Source organism: Diorhabda sublineata, chromosome 2 (genome assembly GCF_026230105.1).
Source record: "Diorhabda sublineata isolate icDioSubl1.1 chromosome 2, icDioSubl1.1, whole genome shotgun sequence".
Lineage (NCBI taxonomy): Eukaryota > Metazoa > Arthropoda > Insecta > Coleoptera > Chrysomelidae > Diorhabda > Diorhabda sublineata.
The window spans coordinates 34241321-34257595 of record NC_079475.1 but is presented as its reverse complement, the minus strand read 5'-3'; the positions used below and the strand labels follow the sequence as shown (position 1 = coordinate 34257595).

At 32.7% G+C, this 16275-nt stretch overlaps 1 protein-coding gene across 1 annotated transcript in view; it reads right to left on the bottom strand.

Moving 5' to 3' along the window:
* Positions 1 to 16275, bottom strand: part of LOC130453317 (uncharacterized) — a 688318-nt gene that overhangs the window by 28418 nt on the left and 643625 nt on the right. The window contains exon 5 of the mRNA XM_056792983.1: positions 12640 to 12861. Coding sequence (XP_056648961.1) covers positions 12640 to 12861 — 222 coding nt within the window. The remainder of the gene's footprint in view (positions 1 to 12639; positions 12862 to 16275) is intronic.

Genomic DNA, 16275 nt, shown 5'->3' with positions numbered 1-16275 from the left:
ACTTTTGTCAACGGTGAAAGCAAAAGCAAATAAACGAAGTTTGTTAAAACACAAAGAAACAATAATATGTTGACTTGGATCCAAGATTTATTTCTTTGAAATTTGTATCCGTCGGTTCGTATACGGCTGGAAAGTGGCTTTGTTTCAAGGCTACAGGACAAATACGGTAGTTACAGGTTACTGGGAAAAACGTTTTTCGTCCTAAAAAAGTTAACAAAATTGAGATTTGTTATGGATTTGTGCGAGCAAGTATTGAATTAGGAAAAGTCCATTAACAAATTTGTATTAGGTTGAGAAACAAACTGAGATAAAAATTTTCTATATATTTCAAAGCGATAATGGTGCAACAGTGGAAAGCTTAGTAAGAACAAATGAATCACTGGCAAAAAAATAACATTTTTTGATACTGTACTGTCTCCTTGAAGTAGCTTTTCCAGTGAATGTTGTGATTTATTGATTTGTCGTTCCTTGCCATATTTTAAACAATCAATTAATAGGTGTTCCACAGTTAATTCACTATTGCACATCCTGCACATTGGTTCGTGATTTCCCGCTACTAGGTAATCATGTGTGCTACGAGTTTGTCTTAGACGGGAGAGGATCACTTTATCACTTCTACTTATATTGTTTGAGTTGTTGTCATGATAATTTTCAACGATTTGCTATTCCTTGCCGTTTTTCTTGGATTTTCTTCTTAACAAATGCTTTGAAATCGGTATATACAATATATTTATTTTTAATGATTGCTCGTTGTTGTATGCATTTTTTGCTAATCTATCTACTCTTTCATTTCCCCATATTCCGGTATGGGATGAAACCCACATGAAGTTAACATGTATCTCATTGTTCCAGTGAGTGAGTAGCTCCTTTTAAAAAAGAAATACATTAGGATATATTTCCCAGATTGCCGTTAGTGAACTTTGGTAACCTGTTATAAGAATCTAATTGTCTGAAATTCGTTAATGGCAAACAATTCAGCAGAGTCAATAGATTTAATAAGAGGGAGTTCAAGGGATTTGGATGGGCTTTCGGAGTAAAAAGAATAACAAATATTCTACCACAAAAATAGTACAATAAAATTTTCAGTTCTTCAATCTCTAGGAATATCCTATGGTAAAATATGACGAAAAAGTGTTCGAGCGTAGAATGTTTCAATAGATTCACATGTATGTAGGTGTGAAATATGAAAGTGGTCATCTTACTTTGAGGACAGAAATATCAGCAATAGTACAAGCTATGTTTAAATGAATCATTAAAATTAAATAAACGTTGGTAAATATAAAATATAAAGTTACTCTAATGTGACGGTCTGGAGTAATCATTTAAGAACAGACCTATAACAACAGACACTACCAGTAGGTTCTTTTTTGTTTTGTTTTTTGTTCATTGAGACCAAAAATGTTATATGTATAATATTAAACCCGTTAGCAAAAAAATCGACTCATGTCGCACGGAGGACGGTCAAAAGTGTCCAGCAAAAAATCTGTATCTTCCGTACTTTCAGTCTTCCCATAATTTTAGCCATTAGTCTTAGATTTATATTGAGTAGTCTATGTTGTTATTAAGTTATTTTTTTGTTAAAGAAAAAATATCAAACGAAGATATAAGATTAAGTTTGACAAAATGATAATTTATATATTAACCTAACTCCTGGACCTAATAAGAGCTTTTTCATGGATCAAATAAGTTTCTTTTCTCGATCTCTTTCTATCCCATTCTATAATGAGCGCTGTTTTGAGGTCCGATTTCGTGGCTGGTGATACACTGAGATTTCTTCTTTGTATCGTTTCGCAAATCATAGATAGCTCGGTAGGCTGTAGTTAATTTGGAGTCAGTAGCTAGCGCAAAGAGTGACCATTTAAGCAGTTTTATCACTGGTTGTGTCTCTTTTCAGATAGAACACTGTTGGTTGTTTTGGTTGTTCACGGAGATATGTATCGGTTGAATTTTGATGTCTAATTGATAGTAGTAGCAGGTAGATAACATTGTATAAGGGTCAGTTACCCCTAATTAGCACTATTTCAAACAAGCATAAAAATGATAGTTACTTATCACAACTTATTGGACTGGGAGAGGAAAAACATTACAACATTTTATATCATTTTGAAGCTAGTGCTATTGGCTTAAAATTTTCATCAAGAAAAATACAAATTCATTTTCAGTTTTTTTTTGTCAGTTACTTGCGATTCCAAGGGTGTCACCTAAATGAATTTTTTGGTTAGGAGTGTATATATCATAAACTTTCGTGAAATTTTTAGGGGGTTACCTAAGAAACAAGAAATATTTCCATTTTCATTTTTCCATAATTAGTTCTATTTTTTAACGTAGTCTCAAATTTATATACTATTTCTTCCCAGTAATGACCTAACCTGTTTATCCCTTCTGAATAGCAGATACCATTTTTGTCTTCAAAAAAAGTATGTGGTAATATCGTCGTCTGATGAAAATCTTTGATGAACACGATCCCTTAACATTCGAAAAACGGTAGCCATCATTTTTCCGGTCTACTAACCGTCTTCGGCTTTTTAGGAGCAGGTTGGACTTTTCAAATCCACTGTATTTTTTTATTTAAGGAGGATAGTTTCATTTAGACTTATGAATCGACGCAAAATGATTCGACTAATTTTGTTTAAACTGCGTCAATAAGACCTGGACATTGCAATGCTCTTTTGGTCCGAAGTGAGTAAATGCGACACCCAACATGCGGACAACTTACGCCTATATAATTCTTCAGTCAGTATATGATGAATGTATTCGTTTGATATAGCTTATAGCCTCCTCTATCTCCCGAACGCTCCTCATCAGTCAAGCTGATACGACCATGTTTGAATTTAGATGCCCAAAATTTTACAGTCGTATAAAATGTGAAGAGATTCCGTACACAGAGTATAACTCGTAATGCGTACTCTCTTTTATTAACGACGCTAAGCAAAAACTAAGCGTTTATAATGACTGAAATTTTAATGAGAAGGTGCGAATATATTTGCCAATTTTTCAGGCAACCCTCATATAAACTGTGTAATTGAGAACCTGCGCTTGATTGTATAAAGGAGGTGAGAAAATATATTCTTTTGAGGCAAGTCTAGCCTTTATCCGGGACTAATAACTTTCAAGCAACGTCTCAATTTCGGTCATGGAAGGCTTAACTCGAATTAAGATTAATTCCTTTGTAGATTTAAAACGTCATTCCTATTAAATTTTCATCAACTGTCGAAATACGTTCAAGCTATACTGTCACTGAGGATTGAGAGAGCAGCTTAGCCTATGTTAAATGCTTTAAAACTGAACAATGGAGACGGAAATATTTATAACATTTCTCTCTCTTTTTCAGGTGTTAAATTTATTCTTTTGCATTATGGATGGAAGTGGATTCGACAGGTATGTGATGAAGAATCAAGATGTCTTAGAAAAATCGGAGGAAATTGATGATTTTTATATACAGAAAAGGATAGAAAATAAGCAAAATTGATACGTTAAACATATTTTTGAAGAATGAAAAATAATTTCCTAATCGTTATTTTGTCTCTTGAAACTTTCTTTTATGTCTTTTTGGCATATGTTTAGTATTTAGAACAAAACAAAGTCTTACACACTTGGAATGAAATTAATAAGGTATCATATTTACATATATTATGAACATATAGTCAGAGACGGAGGTATCGCAAATATTGATGTATGTTATTAATTACGAGAGATTAGTGCTGTTTTTTTTTGTTGATATGATCAACTAGTATTATTATATTTGTGAAAGTATGACGGGAATATCATCATCCACTATATATAGAATTGTATGTTAACAAGAACATTGACGCGACATTCAGGTATCATAGACACACTGTCATAGTTGAAAACGTATTTCATTGGATAGATTTAATGAGAAAATGTTGAGACAGGAATATCATTTTTATTTTACTAGAAATTTTGACTGCTGCAATCCAAAACAACAAAGTAACACTCAATATACATTATGGAACCTTGCGCAAATAAATGCACAAATTGAGATTGAGAACAGATTTTAATGGTGGCATGAGTACATCCTGCAATGTGGCGAAAATTAGTGTATCATTATAATGAATTTAGCTTTTTATCATAATCGCCAGAGAAAATACAATAATTGTTACAATCATGCTGTAACTGAGAGATGTATAACAAAGCACGTGACAAAGGATTACCAATTAATTAGATTAGGATATAAATCAGATACCTCCGTCACTGGTATTTATTGATAAATTGAGCAAACTTAAGAATCAAGTGCTCTACAATAACAATTTCCAAGGTTTGGTAGGCAAATCAGTCACTTCAATACTGTTATTAGAATGTGAATTTGCACTTCACGAGCCTCAGATATTGTTTCCGATTGTTAACACGATCCATTCAATTGTGTAGAATGCAATCTGATAAAAATTAAAAGAGCCTTTACATTGCATTTTTGAATATTTCTCGTTTCTCGTGATATACTTATGAAAATTATAGTTCAACTTGTATTCTCATTACAAACTTGTCATGATTGTAAGTTGGATTTTCACATTTCCGTTGAAAGCTGTAAGACTTTGAGTTACACTATAATATTTTACGTCAAATTTGAAGGCCAAGGTATAATAAACATGAAAGAATAACATGCGAACAATTTTTTTATGGCATAATTCGAACTTTTATATATATATGAGTAGGTATTTTCGTCTTCAAAACAGAAAATGGTATATCTTTCCTCATCCGGGCTCTAGACTGTCACTCCAAGTCTTTCGTGGTCAACCTCTACTCTGTGTTCCAATTGAAGATTTATCTATTATATTTTTTATGACGTAATGTTGTTTAATGTTATTTACGCACATAATCGTCTGATGTTCGATTATTTCTCGGTCTAGTAGTGTTTTCCCGAGATCCGCCTGAGAATTTTCATTTCTGTGGTCTCCAAGAGTTGTTTCATTTTTGATATTTCTGGTCTTGTTTCTTATGTATAAGTCATTGTAGGTTTGATTCTCGCTTTGTAAATTCGTGCCTTTGATTATCATGTTAGGTGTTTGTTTCGCCATATAACGTTCTGAGGATATCCCGCGACTTTATTTGCTGTAGATACTTATGCTCTTACCTCGTCTTTTACGTCTCCATAACTTGTTATGTCAATTCCACTTATTCGGTTCTTTGAGTTACTCTATTTAGAAAAAACTGCTATTGTCTATTTATTTGAGAAACATAACGAATATAATTGAACAGATTTTTGTCTTATCATATTTTAATGATATAAACTCAAACTCTCTTTTTACCCAGATCTACTTTATCTACACGTTATTTCTTTCAGTTTTTCTCCTGTATAACTCATTCTATTTTCCCGAAGTTCTGTAGCAGCTAAGTCATCGGTGAGCCACCAAGTTAGGCTAATATTGGAACCAAACCTATAAATATTGAAAATCCGTTAGGAATAAATTTGTTTCAAATAATAAAGCCCATGACCAAGAGATATAATTTGATTTTTATTATAAAGTAGAGAAAGAGTAAAGAAAGTTATATCACTTGACATAAACTCAAATGATAGAAAAATGATAGACATCGGTTAATAATTATGACAACAATAGGAAATACTCAAAGTTATTCGAACTAAATCTATTGTGCTTTTTATTGGCAGCGCCTCAAAAGTAAACAGAGAAATATCAGTTTGTCATTCTCGTCTAAAATTGTTTCAATAGTTTTCTTTCAACAAATTTTCACTTTTTTGTTAAGCTGCGTAAGTAACTCAAAATTATCTTCACTTCAGTCACCTTCGGAAGTTGACGGCTGAATCATGTAAAATACCACCTAATACCAATATACACCTAATAACCAAAAAAAGCTGATAAACCTTCAATCAAGAAGAGCTATTGTGCATATTTCAGCCTGTATATTCGAAAACAGGGTAAATATTGGGTGCCACACATCTATGGTATCTCATATCCAGATATTTGACCAATTGGTTTAATGGACAATACTCAACAATGCCTTTTGGTCAACTAGTGATACGTCGTGTATTATTTTTGCTTGACCAATATCAAATGCTTTTAGAGGAAATCGAAGCCTACGTTTAAATACGCGGAGGTGTCTTCTGTAACAAAAACAATCCCTCATTCGGAAGAAGTTCCTGAGCCTTCTTCTGTTGAAGAAGATTCAAGCAGGATTTACAGCTTTTGTCAGTACTCAAGCATCGCATTACATCAGCCAACTGGAGTTTAATAATCTCAAGAGATTTGGATTCGCCCAAACAAAAAGCTGAAGTGTTAAGTTCAAAACCGAAGCAATGGAATCTGCTTAAGATGGGAGTCAAAATTACCGTGTACAATGAACGTCACAGTTCATATTTTGATTTGTTTTCTAAAGAGAACTTAGTGTGCTGTAATGTCATTGAGAGCTTGATATTAAAATTGGGTCTTGAATATAGGTCAGTGGAATGGAGACTCGTAACTGATTCATCAAAGTCAAGTCTAATGGTTGTACTATAACAGTGATAAATTTTCACTACAAAGAAGATAGGATATAACAAACACGTTAATCCATGGAGATTTTGGAGTTGTTGCTTTGGTTTCAGGGCTACAAACTGGCGACACAAAATATTGTTGCTTATTATGCCAGGAAGTGGAAAAGTGGAAAAACCAAGAGAGGAATGAACAATATGTAAGAGCAATATGGCCTCAAAGAACTGTTGAGATTCATGGACATAACATAAAAATGAACCTTCACTTATCACCTAAAAGATAATACTATCACCTTTCGCACATCACTAATAAAAACTTCTGTAAAAGCCGTGTACAAATATGGAACTGGTTTCAAATTTTTAAAACAAAGAATTTCTTCTTTGAGTGACACTGAAATAATGAAAAGTGAATTTGTTGGACCCGTCGTCAAAAAATCGATTACATATCAGTCAATCATTACCACCTCAAATAAAAAATGAAAAGCTTGGATGGCGTTTGTTAGAGTTACTGAAAACTTTCTGGGTAACTACAGATTTTTTCAATATTCTGTACTCATCAATTGGAATGTAATATGTCCTTGAAAATACGCTTTTCACATTTTCACCTAAAGTATTTTTCGGAAAATATGGGAGCTTTAAGTGACGAGCATGGAGAGCGCAATAATTGAAAAGCGCTTCCAAAAACAATTGAAACCAGCAAAGCTTGAAGACCATTTTTGGACTTCATTTGGAGACTCCGGACTCCGAAAATAGAAACATGTGAAACAATTTAAGGAAACATATTTTTTTAGTTCTGAGAATGAAACTTCCATAACTACTCAGGATTTTTCAAATCAATAACATTATTTCTCACAGAACAATTACGTGACTCAAAGTTTTTGTCTTTTTTTTTAATTAGTAGTATATAAAGATCTTTTCCTGGTACAAGTGAGAGTTTCTAGTAATAAAGCACATATGATTGAAATATCAGGATAAACTTATACCTTCATTTAATATTCATACCAGACTCCAATACATTGAATTAGATGATAAACCGGTTGATTACCAATAATAGAATAATTATTATGATGAATATTAATGTTGACATTTGCTTGTTTTCCACAATAATCAATCACAGTCCAACAACCTACAAATAAATTAGTGAACGTTCTATATATATTGGAAGAGTTATTGGTAACAGATAGAGCAAATGCAAAAACATTAATTCATTAATTTTTTCAGTATATTGTTCAAAATATGAATTGTGGATTGATACTAAATTAATTTTTTCAACAGTTTCAAATGATCTTTGAAAACTGGAAAATTATTCTCCACTCCAATAATTTCAGTCGGATCTTTAAACTTACATGTAAATTGTTACAACTGGTCGATTTCACGGAGAGGATCGAAACAGTGACCGCATCGATTCACAGAATTTTATTCATGTGATTTGCGGTTCCTAGGTTGCTATAAATCAGTAGTTCAGTAAACGATATTTGATATCAAAGATTTGATGATCGTGTAATGCTATGAGTAACCTAGCAAGGAAAGGTATGCCAACCTATGGGTTAAAAGGAAGAATTCACTTCGCCTTGCACAAGAACGATGGTAATATCTTGCCACGTGTAAAAATACAAAATTCATTAGGATTTCATACAATACCAATCGACTAATATGTCCAAATTTGTAGATATACTTATGGTACACAATCTATCGAAAGCACACGTTTTTAGGTTAGCCTCAAATGATCCTGTAGGACGTTGATATGGCATAACACTTTCTCTGTAAATGTTCTAACCGATTTATGTAAGTTCATCGAACGTTCTGGGTGGTTTGAGAAAGAGGATAAACCAGTTCAATGGAGGTTTTCTTGTGGTATCATAATGGGTATATCCAGGCACGAGTGTAGGGGTCTTTGAAAAAACTATCGCTTAATCTTGACCTAACAGTATAATAAGGAATTTATTCCTTCAACGGCTACTAGTTAACTATTGGCAGTTATTTCCAGTAATTGTTGAAATTCATTTTTCATTCTAGCATTTTTTTTTCTTTTTGCCTGTTTGATTATATAGTTAACTATTAAATGAAACTAATAATACGATGGACATATTCTATTAATTTTATTTCCAAACCTATTGTTTTCAACAATAATTGAAAGTTGGTTCTAAATAAAGAGATAATTGAACTAAATCTTGCCAAACAGAATGTTGTTGGTTATTTCACCCCCAACTTTATACGAAGGCCATTTTAGCAGGCATGCACTCGCACTACACACTCCGCCATTGTTGATATTCAGGCGTCAGTCGGCGTTGTACTAAAGCCAAGTAAACACGTCCACCATTATTTATGCTCCCGCCAAGTGGGGTTTCTACAAGCTGAAGGCCATAGTGCTGCAAAAATCCATCGAAGAATGAGTGTGTGTATGGGTAAAACCTCGTGGGTGATGGTGTTGTGCGTAAATGGTGTCGAAAGTTCAAATATGGCCGTAATGATGTGCATCATGAAGGAGGCCAAGGACACAAATCTGTCGTTTCAGATGACCTGGTTCAATGAGTTGAGAGAGTATTGAAAGCTTGAAGCTTGTCCACAGATATGTCTCAAACTCTTCGGTTATTATGTCGAAAAGTAACAGTAAGTAAACTAATCTTTTGGTAATAAAATTATTGTTTTATATGAGCTTGTCTTTTATTTATAGCCTATCGGAGGCTGAAAAAAAAACGGCTCTCGTAATATAACAAGAATGTTGAGAAAATATAGGTGGTTTTCCTTTCCCCAGCTTCTACTCACTACTTTATAGTGCTGATATCTCCGAAGATGATAATTCTTCTCCTAAATTTTTTCGTATGTATTAAAAAAAGCAGTTCTCATCCTGTTCTAATAACCTCATTTGTTTCCTTTTATTTGAAATAAACAATAAAAATTCAACTGCAGTGGTAAATGAAAATTTTGAATCGTTTACAAAGTATTTGCCGATGCTTGCTAAACATCCGATGAAGATCAACGAACAGTAATGCACAAAGCGTAGTATTTTCGCGTATACAAATAAACATTTATCCCTATAATACTCCCGGCCAAACAAAAACATCACAACTCATGACATGCAAACGCAATAAAACTCATGATTTTTGTTTCGAGAGTAGAACAGAATAATCCCCCTAATGAATATTTCAAGCAAAGTTTGATACAACTGCCGGTACAGTCTCATCGATAATCGATCATAGTTATCCAAGATTCCCTAAGATGAGTCACGTTTCGCAAATAGAGGACTTTATCAATTGAATGAACGTTGGTAAGTGCTTGTCCACCGGCGTGTAAATTCAAAATCAGACGTTGCTGCTGAACATGACGTGGAAAATATTAATTTTGCTGGCGGAAAAGGAGGGAAAACAGTACAAAGGGCGCTGGTGCACTCAGAATATTCTAATAGCTCGCGGTGATGACTGGAAGCCGATAAGGTTGTACAAGAGAGAACATTTTTAATTCGATTCGAATGATTTTCGATTTGATAAAAATTATAGCGAAATGTGAAATAAAAAAACAATTTCTCGGATAAACCATTTTAATTTTATTTATTTTCTCAAATATTTTCATATCAATTGTCACACAAATTCAAAATGGGATTTAAAAGTTATATTATGGGTTTATACAAGACACTGCCAACATACACCTAAATGACAGCCTTTCATGAATTCATAAATATAAAAATTCTTGACGATTTTCGCACATATATTTTGATATACATTCGAAATTACCGAACCGAACAGAAATTTGAGACAGAAATAAACGCCAAAGTAGTTACAGTTACAGTTACAGCCCAGTTCACAAGACGACGAATAGTTCATTGTATTGTCACTAACGTGTCTCCGCCCTAAAGTCGGTCCTGCCAAGATGTATTGAAATTCTAAAATTCAGCGAAGGCATACGCAGCGCCTTTGGCTTACTTTTTATAAACCGCGGAATCTTGATGTTGATGTTTTTTTATATTCGTTTTTATACCAAGTGGTTTATTTAAATTGTTTCTTTCGAATAATTTCTTATCTCTTAGACCTTCTGATATATTAATGCATCTAAATATTCCTGATTTTAGGACTCTTCTGTTTTACAATTAGTTTTTTTTGATAGTTTTTAAAAGAAAGATAAATTTTGACGTCACTTTCGAAAGCTGGAAAAATATATTAAAATTAGTCTACTTTGGTATTCCAATGCCACGGTCCCAATAAGAAGAGGCTTCGAAATCGAAGAATTCCAATAAATTATTCAAGTTAGTGAAGTGATAATGATAAGTGAATTATTATTAGTTAGTGTAGTGTATAGCGCTTAAATAAATTGAGAACCTGCGAGACGGTGTTTATTAATTCACCCCACGAATAGAAAGATTGCGGATAAATACAAAAACATCACAGTACTGTGCTTATTTTCCTAATTCATCTCCCTTGAGGAAACTCGATTCAAGTAATTACGAACATAAATACTGAAAAGAAAATTATTACTAATTGTATTTCTTATAACAGGAACTATTTGATTTCTCAACAAATCGAAATACTTCTGTCCTTTAGAATTGCCTCCTACAAAGAAAGATCCAATAATAGTAGAGTCGATAATATCTGTCCAAACAATAACTTTCACAGGCTATTTAGTTGTGTGTTCCCGTATCCATCTAGTATTACATGGCTTCAGAGAAAAAGACTATCCAATTTTTAAAATGAGGGTATGCTTATACCTTTACCATTCTGCGGTCATGATCATCTCCAGATTATGGAATTCATTCTTCTTAATAATGTTACAGAAGGAATCTACGCCAGTATCAGGATAGATCTAAAAAGATTTTTTACAAAACTTTGTTGGCATACCTACAGTTAATTCATAATTTTAATTTGATTGTCACTGATGGATTTAGGCTTAGGCCTCTAAGCATGATTTGAGAGGTAGCAAAATTTTTTGAAGTGTTAAAATTTGACTAAAGTAAAGACAGCCTCTTTTGAAAATGAATTCAGATTACTTTTTGTGAAGAGTTTTCTATAAAATAAGATGTTAAGATGAATTAATCATATACTTTTAAAAATTAACAAATCTTAATAACTTCGCAATATGTTTTCAGGGTTAAATGCGAACACTTTAGATATAATGTATGTATTGAACATAATTTTGTTATTTATTCAAATGTCAGATTTATTATGAACAAAAATAGTTTTCATTTTCACATTGTGGAGTACACTATGAGGGTCAAGAAAACAGTTCGCCTGAAAAATCCACTTTGGTAGTGATTAATCTCAAGAAACTCAAAAGTTTTAACTGCTATTTGAATAAGGTGGTGTTGTGGTGGATCCACATTTCGGCTACGATGCAACAATTGTATATATTGATGTTAAAGAACATCAAACACTCTTGGGAAGTTACTACACGATACAAGCTTCTTCGTATTCTGATTATTTGGAATTAAAGAAGCTACTTAACCTTATCAAATGCCTATGACTTGCATAATCTCTCCCAACTTTTATCTTAGAATATTTCACGAGTTTCCTAATGAACTTACGACATTTATTTTCTTCATTTTCTACTTAAATTACAACATGGGCTTCTTTACATAGCTGGTAAATTCAATCGAAATATAACGCATCTTAATAAAATTTTAAAGAGTTCAAATGTCTGTTAGCAGGAGTAGTGCACGCCTATCGTGATTTATTTAATAGAATATATTAAAAACTGACAGGATAATCTTCCTTTTTGCTTCGTTTAAGGAATCATATCCAGGAATTCATGAAACAGGAAAATTGTGGATACTGTATAAAAATTTGACAATACGCACTGGTTCTTAAAAACCGTATTTCGAAAATTAGGAGGCATAAATTAAAAATTACTGGTGAATTGTTTTTTATGCCTAACTACAAATTTTTTTATTTTCATTCATAAGTCAAAATACAATTCTGTTCATTGAAATAGCATACAAGTCTTGGGACAGATTTTTGCAAGTTCTTAGCTGTGTAAATTGAATTGGCATTTGTTGCCATATACACCAATATTTAATTATCAAGGCAGTATTTTCTGAATTGTAGTTAACTGAACTGAATGCACTGAATACACATTCAATTCAACTGAACTAATCAATTATTGCATTATCTGTCACTGACAATGTGAATTTACGCTAGCAAAATGTGTATATACTTTTTCAGTGAACAGAAGTTTACATGGTATGATTGGAATTTTTTTTATCTTATCACCTTGCACCCTGTCGGCCCTGGATCCAGAAGGAGCTGCAGTCCCTCGACTTTCTAACACCGAGGCTTTTTGAGGCCTCTCTCCTTCAACGCTTTCCTCGTTACTTACGAGATAAAGTGTGGCTATTGTTGCCAAACATTTCAACTTCATGTTTCCTCTTTTGAAGTGCTTGTGTCGTACAACGAATTCCAGACCCAAAACAGACGATTCCAGACCTTCTCGACCTACAAAAAAATATGAGGCATAAATATGAAGTAAGAAACGAGAATCTTGAAGAAAGTATGACAAATTTAGAAGGAGAAATTATATGCCAAATGTAGATATATTTTTATATTGATTATTCGTAGTCTATTATCAAAAGTACACAACTTTTTGTATTAACTTGATTTAAATATAGATGAGATTTAGTTATTTGTTCTATTTCTGATTTCAAAATTATTATTGTACAGAAGCAATTTAAATATGTACATAGATTATTTCCGAAAGGATGATATGTGAATGTTTGCAGAGAAATTCAGATCCTTAGTGGAGTTGAAATAATAAGAAAACAACGTTATACTATATATATGATGTCAAATTTCACTCTTTCCTTTTAAAATAATTGTCAAACGTTTGTTTTATCATTATTAATCATAATTCAACATGTAGTGACACTGAAATTGGCGAATATATTGATTATGAATTTAGGAAATAATATTATATTATTATTCCATTAGAGTCCAAGATAATGTGATGATCGAAGAAATATTACAAGTAATTTATATCTTCTTTCATGAAAAATAAAATTTAAGAAAGTTTGGGGAAAAGCTTTTTAAATAATGTGGGTGGACCATCGGGCCATTCTAAAGGCCGGGACACACCTATCATATACCCTTCCGATCCGACTACGGTCAAACAGTCGAGTTTCTGAGAGGAAAATGATGCTTGAGTTTGAATGTCGTAGTTCACACCTTTTTGACATGTGTCCGATCTCACTACAACACGAATCCGATCATGCATTCGATCGAGTTCCGATCCTGCAGTCTATTCGTTTAAAAACTTCAGGACGCGTGGCGCTAGGAATTTGTAATAATTTTATTTTATTCTACTAAATTGGCAATAATGTCGGGTATAAAACCGGAAGAGCTAATTGAAAAAGTGACTACTAAGACCTGATTCAGAATCAAATCAAATAGGTACAATCGGTAGGTACAGTACACATCAAATATTATCCTCACTTATTATATACACAGTAAACGCATAAATACAATATTCGATAGGAGATAAATATTTTTTTTGAGTAGGAACTACGTTGTATAGCTGTAAAATTTTGTTTTCCAACAGATGAGATAAAAGTCCAGAATATTCTTCTACGAATCTCTTTTTCCAAGCATATTGTATCCAAAATATGTGTTGTTCTCTGTTTTCCATGGAATGCCTCTAGTTTTCTTTATATTCCTATTCTAAACAAAAGTGCCACCATATCTAAACCGCAGATCTGGAAGTTTTCAAACTTTTTGCGCACATTCTATGTAAGACCAAAATATTCCTGAGAAGGTCAAACTGACAATTATGACCATGACTGTTTCATATTAATTATAATAAGATAATAAACATCATAGACTACTGTAATTATATGAGCTTATCATGGCACATAGTCAGTCTTGTAGTAGGGAATACCTTTCACATACATTACCGTTTTTAACATGCGAATATTTTTTTTATTCCTTGCTTTTCGTGTAAATTAGTTCATTCTTTTTTTCAAACATAACCTTTCCAAGAAGGAAATTTGAATGGATAATTTTTAAAAACAGTTTATTAACGCCCAAAAACTATTATGAAGATTAAACATTAGTTTAACTGTAACGGTAAACACTTGTAACTAGTGAGTGTTCATATGATCATGCTTTTTACATTTTTTTGCAAGTCCTATGTACCATAGCAAGGCCAACGATCAAATTTTTAATTGGCCTTTTAAAGAAACACAGCCTTACCAAAGAACACTTCCAGTATTTAACTTAATTATTATCATAAAACAAAAATATCAGATTATAATAGGTTACTGTATTGTCGACGACCGAAATATATGAAGCGTGAGATCGTATTGCCACAATAGAAGCGCGATCAACTCGTCGCCGTAATTGTGGCCTTAAGTTTGAGCGATATAAGTACGTAGTAGAAGGAATATGTTTTTATATATAGATAACTACGACTTTTAACAGTTGGCCTTCAAAGACGTGTGGCCTTATATGGTCCACCCACCTTATTTGACGTGGTATAAAACTCAGTATAAGATATTATGGAAACAGATATAGATAAAATATACAGCAAAAATAATGATAAAAAAAATGCCTAGTTCCATGAGTAATACTGAACATTACCTAGTCATTTGAAAACTATCACTGCTTTGGAAAGTACGCAATCTATAAAGCATAGTTTTGAGCTTGAGTACGCCGTGTTGTTTAGTATTGGTTTAGTGAACATCAATGGTTTCGTGAAAGCATTTGGCTGATAAAAATAAAAAAAAATAAATTGGATCCTTCTTTAATTTAATTGATTTCTTATTTATTATAATGATAATAATATTGGGTAGCAGAGTTAAACGAGGTCATACGACCTACCAGGGCCAGCATCGCTATGGTCGATAAAATGAGGTAAGGACTCCAGAAACGATAAAACAAATTTGAAAAGCATTGATAATAATAATCAAATGAATGTATACGATCTTGCAAACATAGGCATGTTAAAATGTTAAAACACTCATGAAAAAACAATCCCGATAAGAAAGTAGAATGTTTTCATTTGATAACAATGAATGGGGAAGTCGTTCACATCATACTATAGAAAATAACAATCCAAATAATGGGCTAAAAATACAAACGAATTAAAAAAAATACGCAGATTTATTTCCAGGGAATGAGTGTGATAATGTTCATCGACGTTATTGAAAAAAAGAAAAAAAACTATCAATGACAAGTATCATGAAGTGATGCAATAATTAACTTACAAAAGTCGTATTTAACTTAGAAGAAAGTGTTATTTTACGAACTCACAAATGTGTCACCCCAACAATCAAAATTAATATCTGAAAGTTGATTGCTGTACTCAATTTATCACATTCACTCTCTGCTTTTTATTTCCAAATTTGAAGAAATAACTGGTTACAAAATTTTCCATGATTATGAATTAATGTCGGTAGTGACTGGAAAGTATGGTAAGATGAGAGTTCAAAATTTTTGCTGTTTTCTTGGTTGTTGTGTCAGGTACTTATCCATTCCATAAGGTTATCACTTATATAAAGTATGAGAAGCATTGAGTACACTGAATGATGAACAAATAAATGACAAAAGGAGCTTTTGATATATACGAGGATTGCTTCTTAAGTTTCGAGATAGACAAATAAAATCAAATATTTGGATTGAATATGGCTTCATTGTTTTTCAAAATATTGTCCCTTAAAACTTTGAACGCATCAACCTCTATTTCAGGTGTAGAAAAACGTTGACCTCGCAATTTATTTTGATCTGTGCAGTAAGAAAAAATGACTAGGTGCCAAATGAGGTTCGTATGTTTTGACTGCTGAAAAACGTTTTTCTTTTTACTGATGTGTGAGAGCTTGCATTGTCGTGCATTTTCTTCGAAAGGTTTCGAGCACCAAC